General features: G+C 50.0%; 1 protein-coding gene across 1 annotated transcript in view; it reads left to right on the top strand.

The window, feature by feature from the left end:
- The window catches only part of LOC115106115 (calcium/calmodulin-dependent protein kinase type 1D-like), an 87,249-nt gene that overhangs the window by 38,057 nt on the left and 30,177 nt on the right, over positions 1-19,015 (top strand). The window contains exon 3 of the mRNA XM_065008214.1: positions 2,798-2,872. Coding sequence (XP_064864286.1) covers positions 2,798-2,872 — 75 coding nt within the window. The remainder of the gene's footprint in view (positions 1-2,797; positions 2,873-19,015) is intronic.

Genomic DNA, 19,015 nt, shown 5'->3' with positions numbered 1-19,015 from the left:
AGCGACCTTGTGTCCTAAGCACTGATACTGAACTGAATGTACCTTCTAATCTTTTCTTCCAGTGAGGAACACATTATGTATTTTACACATATTATTCGTACAATTTGTCAGGTAGCTGAGTAGAGACCTGAATGAACACACACACACACACCAGGGGATAAAACCAAAGATATGCATCTCCACGTCACTGGATAAACAGTAATCTCTCTCCACTGCTTGGACTTGGACTTGTGTGTGGTGTGTGTTCAGATATCACCTTGGATCTGGCCCAATGCTCAGTAGTTCCACAAGGTCTCACTCACTCACTCACTGTCCAGAAGTAGGCAGCTACAGTATGTGTTGGTGTTATTATTGCAGTATACCATGCTTGTTCCCTAGGGACAGGAGAGACACCACTGACCCTGACAATATTAATGCGGGATAAGTGTTGTCACAGTGATCCAGTCAGTGGAGGGGGGGTGTTTCCTAGCCTCTGACGCCTTCCATGTTTGATCTTCGGGTTTTTGCCACTCTCAGCATCTCCTGGCAACCAGCTGATTGACAGGCTAATATGGCCTGCAGAGGTCACAAGACACACCTCCTCAGGGTCAATGCTTCGTACCCAAACATTGTCATTCACATGTGCACTATTTATACAAAAGTATGTGGACATCCCTTCAAATGAGTGGATTTGTCTGTTTCAGCCACACGCGTTGCTGACCGGTGCGTAAGATCAAGCACACCGCCATGCAATCTCCATAGACAAACATTGGCAGTAGAATGGCCTTACTGAAGAACTCGGTCAACTTCAACGTGGCACCGTCATAGGATGCCACATTTCCAACATGTCAGTTCGTCAAATTTCCGCCCTGCTAGAGCTGCCTCGGTCAACTGTAAATGCTGTTATTGTGAAGTGGAAACTTCTAGGAGCAGAAACGTCTCAGCAGCCAAGTGGTAGGCCACACAAGCTCACAGAATGGGGCCGGCGAGTGCTGAAGCACGTAGCGTGTGGAAATCGTCTGTCCTCGGTTGCAATACTCACTACCGAGTTCCAAACTGCCTCTGGCGGCAACATCAGCACAATAACGGTTTGTCGGAAGCTTCATGAAATGGGTTTCCATGGCAGAGCAGCCTCACACAAACATAACATCACCATGCGCAATGCCAAGCTTCGGCTGGAGTGGTGTACAGCTCGCCGCCATTGGGATCTGGAGCAGTGGAAACGCGTTCTCTGGAGTGTTGAATCACGCTTCACCATCTGTCAGTCCGACGCAGTAATCTGGGATTGGTGGATGCCAGGAGAATGCTACCTGCCCCAATGCATAGTGCCAACTGTAAAATTTGGTGGAGGAGGAATAATGGCCTGAGCTGTTTTGTCATGGTTCGGCTAGGCCTCTTAGTTCCAGTGAAGTTAATCTTAATGCTACAGCATACAATGACATTCTAGATTATTCTGTGCTTCCAACTTTGTGGCAACAGTTTGAAGAAGGACCTTCCCTGTTTCAGCATGACAATGACCCCGTGCACAAAGCGAGGTCCATACAGAAATGGTTTGTCGAGATCGGTGTGGAAGAACTTGACTGGCCTGCACAGAGCCCTGACCTCAACACCATCGAACACATTTGGGATGAATTGGAACACCGACTGCGAGCAAGGCCTAATCGCCCAACATCCATGCCCGACCTCACTAATGCTCTTGTGGCTGGATGGAAGCAAGTCCCCGCAGCAATGTACCAACATCTAGTGTAAAGTCTTCCCAGAAGAGTGGAGGCTGTTATAGCAGTGAAAGGGGGACTAACTCCATATTAATGCCCATAATGTTGGAAGGAAATGTTTGACGAGCAAGTGTCCACATACTTTTGTAATATATATATATATACACTAAAAATAGATATATGTAATATATATGTATACACATGCGTCAAAAATAGAGAACTGGTACACACACATTCACAAAGATATAATCAGGCTCTCTCCCTTTGTGAAGTTGGGGTATAGTGTCGTGCCACAGTCTCTGCCCACTCTGTCGCCTACTAGTTTATTTGGATTCTGCCGCTCAACAGGGATTCACACACACACACACACACACACACACACACACACACACACACACACACACACACACACACACACACACACAGCCTTCTCTAAGACACAAAGAATCAGTTGTCAAATAATAAGGCATTAACTGTGGAAGGATTTGTCATGTAATGAGAGGGGATCAGGAATCCTCTATCTCTACTCTTAGGTTCATATCTGCTTTACCCTTCCATGATCCCAGAGAGAGTTTAAACACATTCTCCTGCCTGGTGATCTCATCTCAGCCATCTTTCCTCAGACTGTCTGTGACTCATATCTCTACTCTCCACCGCTCGCTACGAGCTCAGAGATCTCACACACTCCTAATGTACGTACTGAACTCCCCACCTGCTTACGCTTCCTGTGTGTGTACAGTATTATTCCCCTTTGCAATAACATCATCGGCAAATGGGTCATGAGGCACACATGCATACATACACACATACACACACACACACACAGACAGGCACACTGAACACCACTACCACCACAGCAGCACAAGCATGTCCCATGTGGACACATTATACACTTTCACCATGGAGCAGTTACCATGGCAAGGCCTGAGTATGGTGTTGGAGGGAGGGAGAGACGGAGGGAGAGAGAGCTTATGTTTAGTAAGTGTTTGAGATGACTCTAGAGCGGAGGTAAAGGGGGATGTAGATGGTTTGGGATCTGTTTAAAGGGTTATAGTTGTACATGACTAATATACTAACATTGTCTGCGTTTTCTGTCCCTCCAGAATCAAGCATGAGAACATAGTAGCTTTGGAGGACATCTATGAGAGTTCCAACCACCTCTACCTGATCATGCAGCTGTAAGTTCTCTTTTCTCTCTCTCTCTCCTCCATTCATCTAGTCCTATTTCTTGATCTTAATTCCTGTCATTCTCTTTCCCCCCTTCTACATCTTACTGTCTTCTTATCACCCTCTTTGTCTCTTCTCTCTCCTTCTGTCTCTCTCTTTGACTGTCTGTCTCGCTCACTGACCTGACCTGCCGTACCCTCAGACTGACGCAGCACTGAGGAATGAGGCAGGGGGTGACTGTTTTAGCTTACACACTCACACACTTTATAAGCCCTCATTACTCCAATTAGACTTCCATTAAGACGGACGACAGGAGAGGGAATGGGACCTGGCTCGTAGCGCTCAGCTAACGTTTACATAATGTTACTCTAACGTTACAGCAAGGCCAACGTGCCACTATGCAGTCCTGGCCAAATTAATCAGCTGGAGTTATATCAGTCTGTCGAGGAGGGCGTGTGAGTTATGGATTTAAATATGTTGTGAATTATGTGTGTGTGTGCAGGAAAGTAGAACAGTTCTTAACTTTGATCATTTTGTTTATTGCTGAGTCACGGCACACTTAATGTTATTAGTTTCAGTGCTAACAGGCTGTTGAATTGAGAAGAGAGGAGAAAAACACACACCCATCAGAACCATCTTTCACTTCAGTATTCTGCCTCTCATCCTCCCCTCATCTCTCTTCTCCTTTCTTCCATCTCACCCCTGTTCTCCTCCCCCCTCACACCTCATCTCTCCTCCCCACCTCTCCTCTCACCTTTACCCATTACCTCTCCCTTCACCTGCAGCAGGTGTGAAATGATTCTCCCCTGTCTCTTCTGCAGCAAGGCACCTTCTCATATCAGGCTCTGTTACCACGGATACAGAGGTGAAAGGTCACCTCACTCCACTTATGACAGGGCTTAACTTGGTAGAACCAGGAATAACACCTCAGCAGTTAGGGATCGCAGTACTAATCTGAGCTCTGAGTCGGTACCTATCATCCGTGTATCAAGCGTCACCTCCAGGTCTGCAGTCTTTACCAGCCCCCTGTGATCCTGCCTGGATATGAATCATCCTCAGAGGTTGACAGGTGTGGTCTGATTAAACTTTTCTCTGAGTTTGACACGTCAGGTCTGATATACAGTACCTGTGCTCAGAGTTTGATTTAGATTTGATGTGATTTTTGACACGTCTCAGGTCTGATATACCTGTATTCTCTCTGAGTTTGACATATCTGATTTAACTTGGCTCTGAGTTTGATATGTCGGGTTTGGTTTAACGGCATCTGTGCTCGGAGGTTGTCATGTCGTCTGATCTAGCTGTGATTAGTTAGTTGGGTCTGGTGTGATGCTTCCGTCTCTGGTTGGATGAAGAGCTGCTGTCTCCAGCGATCTACAACCATGTCATCACCACATGGCTGATACATCCAATCCTGTTCAAATAAATGAGGGAGAGAGGGAAAGGTATGAGAGGCAGATGGAAGTGTGATGAGGGAGGGAAGGAGAGAGAGAGGGGGGAGAAAGAGAGAATGAGATTGGATTCAGAATATACTCAGTGTGTCAATGTATCAAGGAGATTGCTTTAGGATGAATTTGGTATATGAGTGAAAGCCAAAACTGAGAAAGTGAAGCCAAGAACAAGAGGAGGGGATTTGAAAGGGGAGACAAAGAGAAAGCAAGCAGGCAGAAGACAGAGAGCGAAAAACGAATCTAGAGTAGAGCAAAGCTTGAACCTTTTCGACTCAGTCGGTGGCTAAGTAATGATGAATGAAAAGGGTTGTAAAAGTGCGTAGTGTTTTACAGAAAATATAAACACGGCTGTGTTTTTTCTCTCTTCTCCCCAACAACACTGAAACCATGTGAGTTAAACAAACCAAACAGTTGTACAGTCATATCTGTTCTACGGAAGCAGCAGGTTCAGCCACAGGCTTGTGAGTGTTACTGTTAAAACACCTTCACACCCCTACCTTACTGTAGAAACCACTACAGCAGGGTCAGCAACACCACTACCTTACTGTAGGAACCACTACAGCAGGGTCAGCAACACCACTACCTTACTGTAGGAACCACTACAGCAGGGTCAGCAACACCACTACCTTACTGTAGGAACCACTACAGCAGGGTCAGCAACACCACTACCTTACTGTAGGAACCACTACAGCAGGGTCAGCAACACCACTACCTTACTGTAGGAACCACTACAGCAGGGTCAGCAACACCACTACCTTACTGTAGGAACCACTACAGCAGGGTCAGCAACACCACTACCTTACTGTAGAAACCACTACAGCAGGGTCAGCAACACCTTCACACCACTACCTTACTGTAGGAACCACTACAGCAGGGTCAGCAACACCTTCACACCACTACCTTACTGTAGGAACCACTACAGCAGGGTCAGCAACACCTTCACACCACTACCTTACTGTAGAAACCACTACAGCAGGGTCAGCAACACCACTACCTTACTGTAGGAACCACTACAGCAGGGTCAGCAACACCTTCACACCACTACCTTACTGTAGGAACCACTACAGCAGGGTCAGCAACACCTTCACACCACTACCTTACTGTAGGAACCACTACAGCAGGGTCAGCAACACCTTCACACCACTACCTTACTGTAGGAACCACTACAGCAGGGTCAGCAACACCACTACCTTACTGTAGGAACCACTACAGCAGGGTCAGCAACACCACTACCTTACTGTAGGAACCACTACAGCAGGGTCAGCAACACCACTACCTTACTGTAGGAACCACTACAGCAGGGTCAGCAACACCACTACCTTACTGTAGGAACCACTACAGCAGGGTCAGCAACACCACTACCTTACTGTAGGAACCACTACAGCAGGGTCAGCAACACCACTACCTTACTGTAGAAACCACTACAGCAGGGTCAGCAACACCACTACCTTACTGTAGAAACCACTACAGCAGGGTCAGCAACACCACTACCTTACTGTAGAAACCACTACAGCAGGGTCAGCAACACCACTACCTTACTGTAGAAACCACTACAGCAGGGTCAGCAACACCACTACCTTACTGTAGGAACCACTACAGCAGGGTCAGCAACACCTTCACATCACTACCTTACTGTAGGAACCACTACAGCAGGGTCAGCAACACCTTCACACCACTACCTTACTGTAGGAACCACTACAGCAGGGTCAGCAACACCTTCACATCACTAACTTACTGTGGGAACCATTACAGCAGGGTCAGCAACACCACTACCTTACTGTAGGAACCACTACAGCAGGGTCAGCAACACCTTCACACCACTACCTTACTGTAGGAACCACTACAACAGGGTCAGCAACACCACTACCTTACTGTAGGAACCACTACAACAGGGTCAGCAACACCACTACCTTACTGTAGGAACCACTACAACAGGGTCAGCAACACCACTACCTTACTGTAGGAACCACTACAACAGGGTCAGCAACACCACTACCTTACTGTAGGAACCACTACAGCAGGGTCAACAACACCTTCACACCACTAACTTACTGTAGGAACCACTACAGCAGGGTCAGCAACACCTTCACACCACTACCTTACTGTAGAAACCACTACAGCAGGGTCAACAACACCTTCACACCACTACCTTACTGTAGGAACCACTACAGCAGGGTCAGAAACACCTTCACACCACTACCTTACTGTAGGAACCACTACAGCAGGGTCAGCAACACCACTACCTTACTGTAGGAACCACTACAGCAGGGTCAGCAACACCTTCACACCACTACCTTACTGTAGGAACCACTACAGCAGGGTCAGCAACACCTTCACACCACTACCTTACTGTAGGAACCACTACAGCAGGGTCAGCAACACCTTCACACCCACCTTACTGTAGGAACCACTACAGGGTCAGCAACACCTTCACCACTACCTTACTGTAGGAACCACTACAGCAGGGTCAGCAACACCACTACCTTACTGTAGGAACCACTACAGCAGGGTCAGCAACACCTTCACACCACTACCTTACTGTAGGAACCACTACAGCAGGGTCAGCAACACCACTACCTTACTGTAGGAACCACTACAGCAGGGTCAGCAACACCACTACCTTACTGTAGGAACCACCACAGGGTCAACAACACCACTACCTTACTGTAGGAACCACTACAGCAGGGTCAGCAACAACACCACTACCTTACTGTAGGAACCACTACAGCAGGGTCAGCAACACCTTACTGTAGAAACCACCACTACCTTACTGTAGGAACCACTACAGCAGGGTCAGCAACACCACTACCCTTACAGCAGGGTCACAACACCACTACCTTACTGTAGGAACCACTACAGCAGGGTCAGCAACACCACTACCTTACTGTAGGAACCACTACAGCAGGGTCAGCAACACCACACCTTACTGTAGGAACCACTACAGCAGGGTCACAACACCACTACCTTACTGTAGGAACCACTACAGCAGGGTCAGCAACACCACTACCTTACTGTAGGAACCACTACAGCAGGGTCAGCAACACCACTACCTTACTGTAGGAACCACTACAGCAGGGTCAGCAACACCACTACCTTACTGTAGGAACCACTACAGCAGGGTCAGCAACACCTTCACACCACTACCTTACTGTAGGAACCACTACAGCAGGGTCAGCAACACCTTCACACCACTACCTTACTGTAGGAACCACTACAGCAGGGTCAGCAACACCCACTTACAGAACCAGGGTCAGCAACACCACTACCTTACTGTAGGAACCACTACAGCAGGGTCAGCAACACCACAACAACACCACTACCTTACTGTAGGAACCACTACAGCAGGGTCAGCAACACCACTACCTTACTGTAGGAACCACTACAGCAGGGTCAACACACCTTCACACCACTACCTTACTGTAGGAACCACTACAGCAGGGTCAGCAACACCACTACCTTACTGTAGGAACCACTACAGCAGGGTCAGCAACACCACTACCTTACTGTAGGAACCACTACAGCAGGGTCAGCAACACCACTACCTTACTGTAGGAACCACTACAGCAGGGTCAGCAACACCACTACCTTACTGTAGGAACCACTACAGCAGGGTCAGCAACACCACTACCTTACTGTAGGAACCACTACAGCAGGGTCAGCAACACCACTACCTTACTGTAGGAACCACTACAGCAGGGTCAGCAACACCACTACTTACTAGGAACCACTACAGCAGGGTCAGCAACACCTTCACACCACTACCTTACTGTAGGAACCACTACAGCAGGGTCACCACTACCTTACTGTAGGAACCACTTCAGCAACACCACTACCTTACTGTAGGAACCACTACAGCAGGGTCAGCAACACCACTACCTTACTGTAGGAACCACTACAGCAGGGTCAGCAACACCACTACCTTACTGTAGGAACCACTACAGCAGGGTCAGCAACACCACTACCTTACTGTAGGAACCACTACAGCAGGGGTCAGAACCACACAGCTTCACACCACTACCTTACTGTAGGAACCACTACAGCAGGGTCAGCAACACCACTACCTTACTAGGAACCACTACAGCAGGGGAACCACTACACAGGGTCAGCAACACCACTACCTTACTGTAGGAACCACTACAGCAGGGTCAGCAACACCACTACCTTACTAGAAACCACTACAGCAGGGTCAGCAACACCACTACCTTACTGTAGAAACCACACAGCAGGGTCAGCAACACCACTACCTTACTGTAGAAACCACTACAGCAGGGTCAGCAACACCACTACCTTACTGTAGAAACCACTACAGCAGGGTCAGCAACACCACTACCTTACTGTAGGAACCACTACAGCAGGGTCAGCAACACCTTCACATCACTACCTTACTGTAGGAACCACTACAGCAGGGTCAGCAACACCTTCACACCACTACCTTACTGTGGGAACCATTACAGCAGGGTCAGCAACACCACTACCTTACTGTAGGAACCACTACAGCAGGGTCAGCAACACCTTCACACCACTACCTTACTGTAGGAACCACTACAACAGGGTCAGCAACACCACTACCTTACTGTAGGAACCACTACAACAGGGTCAGCAACACCACTACCTTACTGTAGGAACCACTACAACAGGGTCAGCAACACCACTACCTTACTGTAGGAACCACTACAACAGGGTCAGCAACACCACTACCTTACTGTAGGAACCACTACAGCAGGGTCAACAACACCTTCACACCACTAACTTACTGTAGGAACCACTACAGCAGGGTCAACACCTTCACACCACTACCTTACTGTAGAAACCACTACAGCAGGGTCAACAACACCTTCACACCACTACCTTACTGTAGGAACCACTACAGCAGGGTCAGAAACACCTTCACACCACTACCTTACTGTAGGAACCACTACAGCAGGGTCAGCAACACCACTACCTTACTGTAGGAACCACTACAGCAGGGTCAGCAACACCTTCACACCACTACCTTACTGTAGGAACCACTACAGCAGGGTCAGCAACACCTTCACACCACTACCTTACTGTAGGAACCACTACAGCAGGGTCAGCAACACCTTCACACCACTACCTTACTGTAGGAACCACTACAGCAGGGTCAGCAACACCACTACCTTACTGTAGGAACCACTACAGCAGGGTCAGCAACACCTTCACACCACTACCTTACTGTAGGAACCACTACAGCAGGGTCAGCAACACCACTACCTTACTGTAGGAACCACTACAGCAGGGTCAGCAACACCTTCACACCACTACCTTACTGTAGGAACCACTACAGCAGGGTCAGCAACACCACTACCTTACTGTAGGAACCACTACAGCAGGGTCAGCAACACCACTACATTACTGTAGGAACCACTACAGCAGGGTCAGCAACACCTTCACACCACTACCTTACTGTAGGAACCATTACAGCAGGGTCAGCAACACCACTACCTTACTGTAGGAACCACTACAGCAGGGTCAGCAACACCTTCACACCACTACCTTACTGTAGGAACCACTACAGCAGGGTCAGCAACACCACTACCTTACTGTAGGAACCACTACAGCAGGGTCAGCAACACCACTACCTTACTGTAGAAACCACTACAGCAGGGTCAGCAACACCACTACCTTACTGTAGGAACCACTACAGCAGGGTCAGCAACACCACTACCTTACTGTAGGAACCACTACAGCAGGGTCAGCAACACCACTACCTTACTGTAGGAACCACTACAGCAGGGTCAGCAACACCACTACCTTACTGTAGGAACCACTACAGCAGGGTCAGCAACACCACTACCTTACTGTAGGAACCACTACAGCAGGGTCAGCAACACCACTACCTTACTGTAGGAACCACTACAGCAGGGTCAGCAACACCACTACCTTACTGTAGGAACCACTACAGCAGGGTCAGCAACACCACTACCTTACTGTAGGAACCACTACAGCAGGGTCAGCAACACCACTACCTTACTGTAGGAACCACTACAGCAGGGTCAGCAACACCACTACCTTACTGTAGGAACCACTACAGCAGGGTCAGCAACACCACTACCTTACTGTAGGAACCACTACAGCAGGGTCAGCAACACCACTACCTTACTGTAGGAACCACTACAGCAGGGTCAGCAACACCACTACCTTACTGTAGGAACCACTACAGCAGGGTCAGCAACACCACTACCTTACTGTAGAAACCACTACAGCAGGGTCAGCAACACCACTACCTTACTGTAGGAACCACTACAGCAGGGTCAGCAACACCACTACCTTACTGTAGGAACCACTACAGCAGGGTCAGCAACACCACTACCTTACTGTAGGAACCACTACAGCAGGGTCAGCAACACCACTACCTTACTGTAGAAACCACTACAGCAGGGTCAAGCAACACCACTACCTTACTGTAGGAACCACTACAGCAGGGTCAGCAACACCACTACCTTACTGTAGAAACCACTACAGCAGGGTCAGCAACACCACTACCTTACTGTAGGAACCACTACAGCAGGGTCAGCAACACCACTACCTTACTGTAGAAACCACTACAGCAGGGTCAGCAACACCACTACCTTACTGTAGGAACCACTACAGCAGGGTCAGCAACACCACTACCTTACTGTAGGAACCACTACAGCAGGGTCAGCAACACCTTCACACCACTACCTTACTGTAGGAACCACTACAGCAGGGTCAGCAACACCACTACCTTACTGTAGAAACCACTACAGCAGGGTCAGCAACACCACTACCTTACTGTAGGAACCACTACAGCAGGGTCAGCAACACCACTACCTTACTGTAGGAACCACTACAGCAGGGTCAGCAACACCACTACCTTACTGTAGGAACCACTACAGCAGGGTCAGCAACAAGCGGCCCGCGGGATTTTAGGTTTTTGTCAAACAAATACTGTAATACTCACCAGGAATTCAGCTAAAAATGTGTATTCCCACGAATTAAAGAGATGTGATCGTGTCTCAATGTAATCAAGGTGTACTGTAATAATCTCTTTTTTTGGGCTTAGTTGGGGTTCATTTGCAGTGCATCAATTATTATAATTATGTTCAGGCCCCCTGACCATCCTCTACGACAAAAATTAGGGGGCGAAGGAAGAGAAAGGGATGGAGAACGGGACAGAGATGGCAAGAAAGAGCGATACAGAAGCGAGTGAGACCAAATGGAAAGACAATAGTGTGTGTGGTAGTGTATGTGCCTACAGTATGGTGTGCTTGTGTGTGTGTATTGAAAGGGAAGTAGATTTGGCTCCTGTCTGATTGCCATGGTCTCCCTACGCAAATGGTTACGCAACCCTGCAGGATGGTGGCCCATCTCCTCCGTCACTACCACACCGTTATGTCCAGCCAACGTGTGTGTGTTGTCAGCTTAGCCTTTTGCTTGTCATTCCCTGCCACGCTCATCTCGGCTGGAAAAAACAAGTCACTGTTGGTAGAGAAGAGAGAGAGTGAGAGAAGAGAAAGGGAGAGATGGAGCGTGGGGAGAGAGAGAAGAGAAAGGGAGAGATGGAGCGTGGGGATAGAGAGAGAAGAGAAAGGGAGAGATGGAGCGTGGGGATAGAGAGAGAAGATAAAGGGAGAGATGGAGCGTGGGGATAGAGAGAGAAGAGAAAGGGAGAGATGGAGCGTGGGGATAGAGAGAGATAGAGATAGAAGAGAGGGAGAGATGGAGCGTGGGGATAGAGATAGAAGAGAGGGAGAGATGGAGCGTGGGGGATAGAGATAGAAGAGAGGGAGAGATGGAGCGTGGGGATAGAGATAGAAGAGAGGGAGAGATAGAAGAGGGAGAGATGGAGCGTGGGGATAGAGAGAGAAGAGAAAGGGAGAGATGGAGTGTGGGGATAGAGAGAAGAGAGGGAGAGATGGAGCGTGGGGATAGAGAGAGAGAGAAAGGGAGAGATGGAGCGTGGGGATAGAGAGAGAAGAGAAGAGAGATGGAGTGTGGGGATAGAGAGAGAAGAAAAAGGAGAGATGGAGCTTGGGGAGAGAGAGAGATAGAAGAGAGGGAGAGATGGAGCGTGGGGATAGAGAGAGAAGAGAGGGAGAGATGGAGCGTGGGGATAGAGGGAGAGATGGAGCGTGGGGATAGAGAGAGAAGAGAGAGGGAGAGATGGAGCGTGGGGATAGATAGAGAAAGGGAGAGATGGAGCGTGGGGATAGAGAGAGAAGAGAAAGGGAGAGATGGAGCGTGGGGATAGAGAGAGAAGAGAAAGGGAGAGATGGAGCGTGGGGATAGAGAGAGAAGAGAAAGGAGAGATGGAGTGGGGATGGAGAGATGGAGCGTGGGGATAGAGAAGAGGGAGAGATGGAGCGTGGGGATAGAGATAGAAGAGAGGGAGAGATGGAGCGTGGGGATAGAGATAGAAGAGGGAGAGATGGAGCGTGGGGATAGAGAGAGAAGAGAAAAGGGAGAGATGGAGTGGGGATAGAGAGAAGAAGAGGGAGAGATGGAGCGTGGGGATAGAGAGAGAGAGGAGAGAGATGGAGCGTGGGGATAGAGAGAGAAAAAAGGGAGAGATGGAGCTTGGGGATAGAGAGAGAAGAGAGGGAGAGATGGAGCGTGGGGATAGAGAGAGAAGAAAAGGGAGAGATGGAGCTTGGGGATAGAGAGAGAAGAGAGGGAGAGATGGAGCTTTGGGATAGAGAAAAGAAGAGAGGGAGAGATGGAGCGTGGGGATAGAGAGAGAAGAGAGGGAGAGATGGAGCGTGGGGATAGAGAGAGAAGAGATAGAAGAGATGGAGTGATGGAGGAGAGAGAAGAGATAGAAGAAGAGGGAGAGATGGAGCGTGGGGATAGAGAGAGAAGAGAAAGGGAGAGATGGAGCGTGGGGATAGAGAGAGAAGAGAAAGGGAGAGATGGAGCGTGGGGATAGAGAGAGAAGAGGGAGAGATGGAGCGTGGGGAGAGAGAGAAGAGAAAGAGAGATGGAGCGTGGGGGAGAGATGGAGCGTGGGGATAGAGAGAGAAGAGAAAGGGAGAGATGGAGCGTGGGGATAGAGAGAGAAAGGGAGAGATGGAGCGTGGGGATAGAGAGAAAGGGAGAGATGGAGCGTGGGGATAGAGAGAAAGGGAGAGATGGAGCGTGGGGATAGAGAGAAAGGGAGAGATGGAGAGAGAGAAGAGAAATGGAGAGATGGGAGCGTGGGGATAGATGGAGCGTGGGGATAGAGAGAAAGGGAGAGTTGGAGCGTGGGGATAGAGAGAAGAGATAGAAGAGAGGGAGAGATGGAGCGTGGGGATAGAGAAAGAAGAGGGAGAGATGGAGCGTGGGGATAGAGAGAGAAGAGGGAGAGATGGAGCGTGGGGATAGAGAGAGAAGAGATAGAAGAGATGGAGCGTGGGGATAGAGAGAGAAGAGATGGAGCGTGGGGATAGAGAGGGAGAGATGGAGCGTGGGGATAGAGAGAGAAGAGAGAGGGAGAGATGGAGCGTGGGGATAGAGAGAGAAGAGAAAGGGAGAGATGGAGCGTGGGGATAGAGAGAGAAGAGAAAGGGAGAGATGGAGCGTGGGGATAGAGAAGAGAAAGGGAGAGATGGAGCGTGGGGATAGAGAGAGAAAGGGAGAGATGGAGCATGGGGATATAGAGAGAAAGGGAGAGTTGGAGCGTGGGGATAGAGAGAAGAGATAGAAAAGAGGGAGAGATGGAGCGTGGGGATAGAGAAAGAAGAGGGAGAGATGGAGCGTGGGGATAGAGAGAGAAGAGAGGGAGAGATGGAGTGTGGGGATAGAGAGAGAGAAGAAGAGAGGGAGAGATGGAGCTTGGGGATAGAGAGAGAAGAGAGGGAGAGATGGAGCGTGGGGATAGAGAGAGAAGAGAGAGGGAGAGATGGAGCGTGGGGATAGAGAGAGAAGAGAAAGGGAGAGATGGAGCGTGGGGATAGAGAGAGAAGAGAGGGAGAGATGGAGCGTGGGGATAGAGAAGAGAAAGGGAGAGATGGAGCGTGGGGATAGAGAGAGAAAGGAGAGATGGAGCATGGGGATAGAGAGAGAAGAGGGAGAGATGGAGCGTGGGGATAGAGAGAGAAGAGATAGAAGAGAGGGAGAGATGGAGCGTGGGGATAGAGAAAGAAGAGGGAGAGATGGAGCGTGGGGATAGAGAGAGAAGAGGGAGAGATGGAGCGTGGGGATAGAGAGAGAAGAGAGGGAGAGATGGAGCGTGGGGATAGAGAGAGAAGAGAGGGAGAGATGGAGCGTGGGGATAGAGAGAGAGAGAAGAAGAGGGAGAGATGGAGCGTGGGGATAGAGAGAGAAGAGAGAGGGAGAGATGGAGCGTGGGGATAGAGAGAGAAGAGAAAGGGAGAGATGGAGCGTGGGGATAGAGAGAGAAGAGAAAGGGAGAGATGGAGCGTGGGGATAGAGAGAGAGAAAGGGAGAGATGGAGCGTGGGGATAGAGAGAGAAAGGGAGAGATGGGGATATAGAGAGAAAGGGAGAGTTGGAGCGTGGGGATAGAGAGAGAAGAGAAAGGGAGAGATGGAGCGTGGGGATAGATAGAGAGAGAAGAGAAAGGGAGAGATGGAGCGTGGGGATAGAGAGAGAAGAGAAAGGGAGAGATGGAGCGTGGGGATAGAGAGAGAAGAGAAAGGGAGAGATGGAGCGTGGGGATAGGATAGAAGAGAGAAGAGAAAGGGAGAGATGGAGCGTGGGGATAGAGAGAGAAGAGAAAGGGAGAGATGGAGCGTGGGGATAGAGAGAGAAGAGAAAGGGAGAGATGGAGCGTGGGGATAGAGAGAGAAGAGAAAGGGAGAGATGGAGCGTGGGGATAGAGAGAGAAGAGAAAGGGAGAGATGGAGCGTGGGGATAGAGAGAGAAGAGAAAGGGAGAGATGGAGCGTGGGGATAGAGAGAGAAGAGAGAGGGAGAGATGGAGCGTGGGGATAGAGAGAGAAGAGAAAGGGAGAGATGGAGCGTGGGGATAGAGAGAGAAGAGATAGAAGAGAGGGAGAGATGGAGCGTGGGGATAGAGATAGAAGAGATAGAAGAGAGGGAGAGATGGAGCGTGGGGATAGAGAGAGAAGAGGGAGAGATGGAGCGTGGGGATAGAGAGAGAAGAGAAAGGGAGAGATGGAGCGTGGGGATAGAGAGAGAAGAGAAAGGGAGAGATGGAGCGTGGGGATAGAGAGAGAAGAGAAAGGGAGAGATGGAGTGTGGGGATAGAGAGAAGAGAGGGAGAGATGGAGCTTTGGGATAGAGAGAGAAGAGAGGGAGAGATGGAGCGTGGGGATAGAGAGAGAAGAAAAAGGGAGAGATGGAGCTTTGGGATAGAGAGAGAAGAGAGGGAGAGATGGAGCGTGGGGATAAAGAGAGAAGAGATGGAGCGTCGGTATAGAGAGAGAAGAGATAGAAGAGAGGGAGAGATGGAGCGTGGGGATAGAGAGAGAAGAGGGGGAGAGATGGAGCGTGGGGATAGAGAGAGAAGAGAAAGGGAGAGATGGAGCGTGGGGATAGAGAGAGAAGAGAAAGGGAGAGATGGAGCGTGGGGATAGAGAGAGATAGAGATAGAAGAGAGGGAGAGATGGAGCTTGGGGATAGAGAGAGAAGAGAGGGAGAGATGGAGCGTGGGGATAGAAGAAAGAGAAGAGATGGAGCGTGGGATAGAGAGAGAGAGAAGAGAGAAAGAGAGGGAGAGATGGAGCGTGGGGATAGAGAGAGAAGAAAGGGAGAGATGGAGCGTGGGGATAGAGAGAGAGAGAAAGGGAGAGATGGAGCGTGGGGATAGAGAGAGAAGAGAAAGGGAGAGATGGAGCGTGGGGATAGAGAGAGAAGAGAAAGGGAGAGATGGAGCGTGGGGATAGAGAGAGATAGAGATAGAAGAGAGGAGAGATGGAGCGTGGGGATAGAGATAGAAAGAGGGAGAGATGGAGCGTGGGGATAGAGATAGAAGAGAGGGAGAGATGGAGCGTGGGGATAGAAAAAGAGAGGAGAGATGGAGCGTGGGGATAGAGAGAGAAGAGATAGAAGAGAGGGAGAGATGGAGCGTGGGGATAGAGAGAGAAGAGGGGGAGAGATGGAGCTTGGGGATAGAGAGAGAAGAGAAAGGGAGAGATGGAGCGTGGGGATAGAGAGAGAAGAGAAAGGAGAGATGGAGCGTGGGGATAGAGAGAGAAGAGAAAGGGAGAGATGGAGCGATGGGGATAGAGAGAGAAGAGAAGAGAGGAGAGATGGAGCGTGGGGATAGAGAGAGAAGAAAGAGGGAGAGATGGAGCTTGGGGATAGAGAGAGAAGAGAGGGAGAGATGGAGCGTGGGGATAGAGAGAGAAGAGAGGGAGAGATGGAGCGTGGGGATAGAGAGAGAGAAGAGAGGGAGAGATGGAGCGTGGGGATAGAGAGAGAAGAGAGGGAGAGATGGAGTGTGGGGATAGAGAGAAGAGAGAAGAGAGGGAGAGATGGAGCGTGGGGATAGAGAGAGAAGAGAAAGGGAGAGATGGAGCGTGGGGATAGAGAGAGAAGAGAGGGAGAGATGGAGTGTGGGGATAGAGAGAGAAGAAAAAGGGAGAGATGGAGCTTGGCGATAGAGAGAGAAGAGAGGGAGAGATGGAGCGTGGGGATAGAGAGAGAAGAGATAGAAGAGAGGGAGAGATGGAGCGTGGGGATAGAGAGAGAAGAGAGGGAGAGATGGAGCGTGGGGGAGATGGAGCGTGGGGATAGAGAGAGAGAGAAGAGAGGGAGAGATGGAGCGTGGGGATAGAGAGAGAGAAGAGAGGGAGAGATGGAGCGTGGGGATAGAGAGAGAAGAGAGAGGGAGAGATGGAGCGTGGGGATAGAGAGAGAAGAGAAGGGAGAGATGGAGCGTGGGGATAGAGAGAGAAGAGAAAGGGAGAGATGGAGCGTGGGGATAGAGAAGAGAAAGGGAGAGAGAGCGTGGGGATGGAGAAGAGATGGAGCGATGGGGATAGAGAGAGAAGAGAAAGGGAGAGATGGAGCGTGGGGATAGAGAGAAGAGAAAGGGAGAGATGGAGCGTGGGGATAGAGAGAGAAGAGAAGGGAGAGATGGAGCGTGGGGATAGAGAGAGAGAAGAGAAAGGGAGAGATGGAGCGTGGGGATAGAGAGAGAAGAGAAAGGGAGAGATGGAGCGTGGGGAGAGATGGAGAGAGAGAGAAAGGGAGAGATGGAGCGTGGGGATAGAGAGAGAAGAGAAAGGGAGAGATGGAGCGTGGGGATAGAGAGAAAGAGAAAGGGAGAGATGGAGCGTGGGGATAGAGAGAGAAGAGAAAGGGAGAGATGGAGCGTGGGGATAGAGAGAGAAGAGAAAGGGAGAGATGGAGCGTGGGGATAGAGAGAGAAGAGAAGGGAGAGATGGAGCGTGGGGATAGAGAGAGAAGAGAAAGGGAGAGATGGAGCGTGGGGATAGAGAGAGAGAGAGAGGGAGAGATGGAGCTTGGGGATAGAGAGAGAAGAGGGAGAGATGGAGCGTGGGGATGAGAGAGAAGAGAGAGAGAGGGAGAGATGGAGCGTGGGGATAGAGATAGAAGAGATAGAAGAGAGGGAGAGATGGAGCGTGGGGATAGAGAGAGAAGAGGGAGAGATGGAGCGTGGGGATAGAGAGAGAAGAGAAAGGGAGAGATGGAGCGTGGGGATAGAGAGAGAAGAGAAAGGGAGAGATGGAGCGTGGGGATAGAGAGAGAAGAGAAAGGGAGAGATGGAGTGTGGGGATAGAGAGAAGAGAGGGAGAGATGGAGCTTTGGGATAGAGAGAGAAGAGAGGGAGAGATGGAGCGTGGGGATAGAGAGAGAAGAAAAGGAGAGATGGAGCTTTGGGATAGAGAGAGAAGAGAGGGAGAGATGGAGCGTGGGGATAAAGAGAGGGAGAGATGGAGCGTGGGGATAGAGAGAGAGAGAGAGAGAGATAGAAGAGAGGGAGAGATGGAGCGTGGGGATAGAGAGAGAAGAGAGGGAGAGATGGAGCGTGGGGATAGGAGAGAAGAGAAAGGGAGAGATGGAGCGTGGGGATAGAGAGAGAAGAGAAAGGGAGAGATGGAGCGTGGGGATAGAGAGATAGAGATAGAAGAGAGGGAGAGATGGAGCTTGGGGATAGAGAGAGAAGAGAGGGAGAGATGGAGCGGGGGGATAAGAGAGAGAGGGAGAGATGGAGCATGGGGATATAGAGAGAAAAGGGAGATAGAGAGAGAAGAATAGAAAAAGAGGGAGAGATGGAGCGTGGGGATAGAGAGAGAAGAGGGGGAGAGATGGAGCGTGGGGATAGAGAGAGAAAGAAAGGGAGAGATGGAGCGTGGGGATAGAGAGAGAAGAGAAAGGGAGAGATGGAGCGTGGGGATAGAGAGAGAAGAGAAAGGGAGAGATGGAGCGTGGGGATAGAGAGAGATAGAGATAGAAGAGAGGGAGAGATGGAGCGTGGGGATAGAGATAGAAGAGAGGGAGAGATGGAGCGTGGGGATAGAGATAGAAGAGAGGGAGAGATGGAGCGTGGGGATAGAGATAGAAGAGAGGGAGAGATAGAAGAGGGAGAGATGGAGCGTGGGGATAGAGAGAGAAGAGAAAGGGAGAGATGGAGTGTGGGGATAGAGAGAAGAGAGGGAGAGATGGAGCGTGGGGATAGAGAGAGAAGAGAAAGGGAGAGATGGAGCGTGGGGATAGAGAGAAGAGGAAGAGAGATGGAGTGTGGGGATAGAGAGAGAAGAAAAAGGGAGAGATGGAGCTTGGCGATAGAGAGA

This window comes from Oncorhynchus nerka, linkage group LG23 (genome assembly GCF_034236695.1).
Source record: "Oncorhynchus nerka isolate Pitt River linkage group LG23, Oner_Uvic_2.0, whole genome shotgun sequence".
NCBI classification, from domain to species: Eukaryota; Metazoa; Chordata; class Actinopteri; order Salmoniformes; family Salmonidae; genus Oncorhynchus; species Oncorhynchus nerka.
This window is presented reverse-complemented; position numbering and strand designations above follow the sequence as displayed.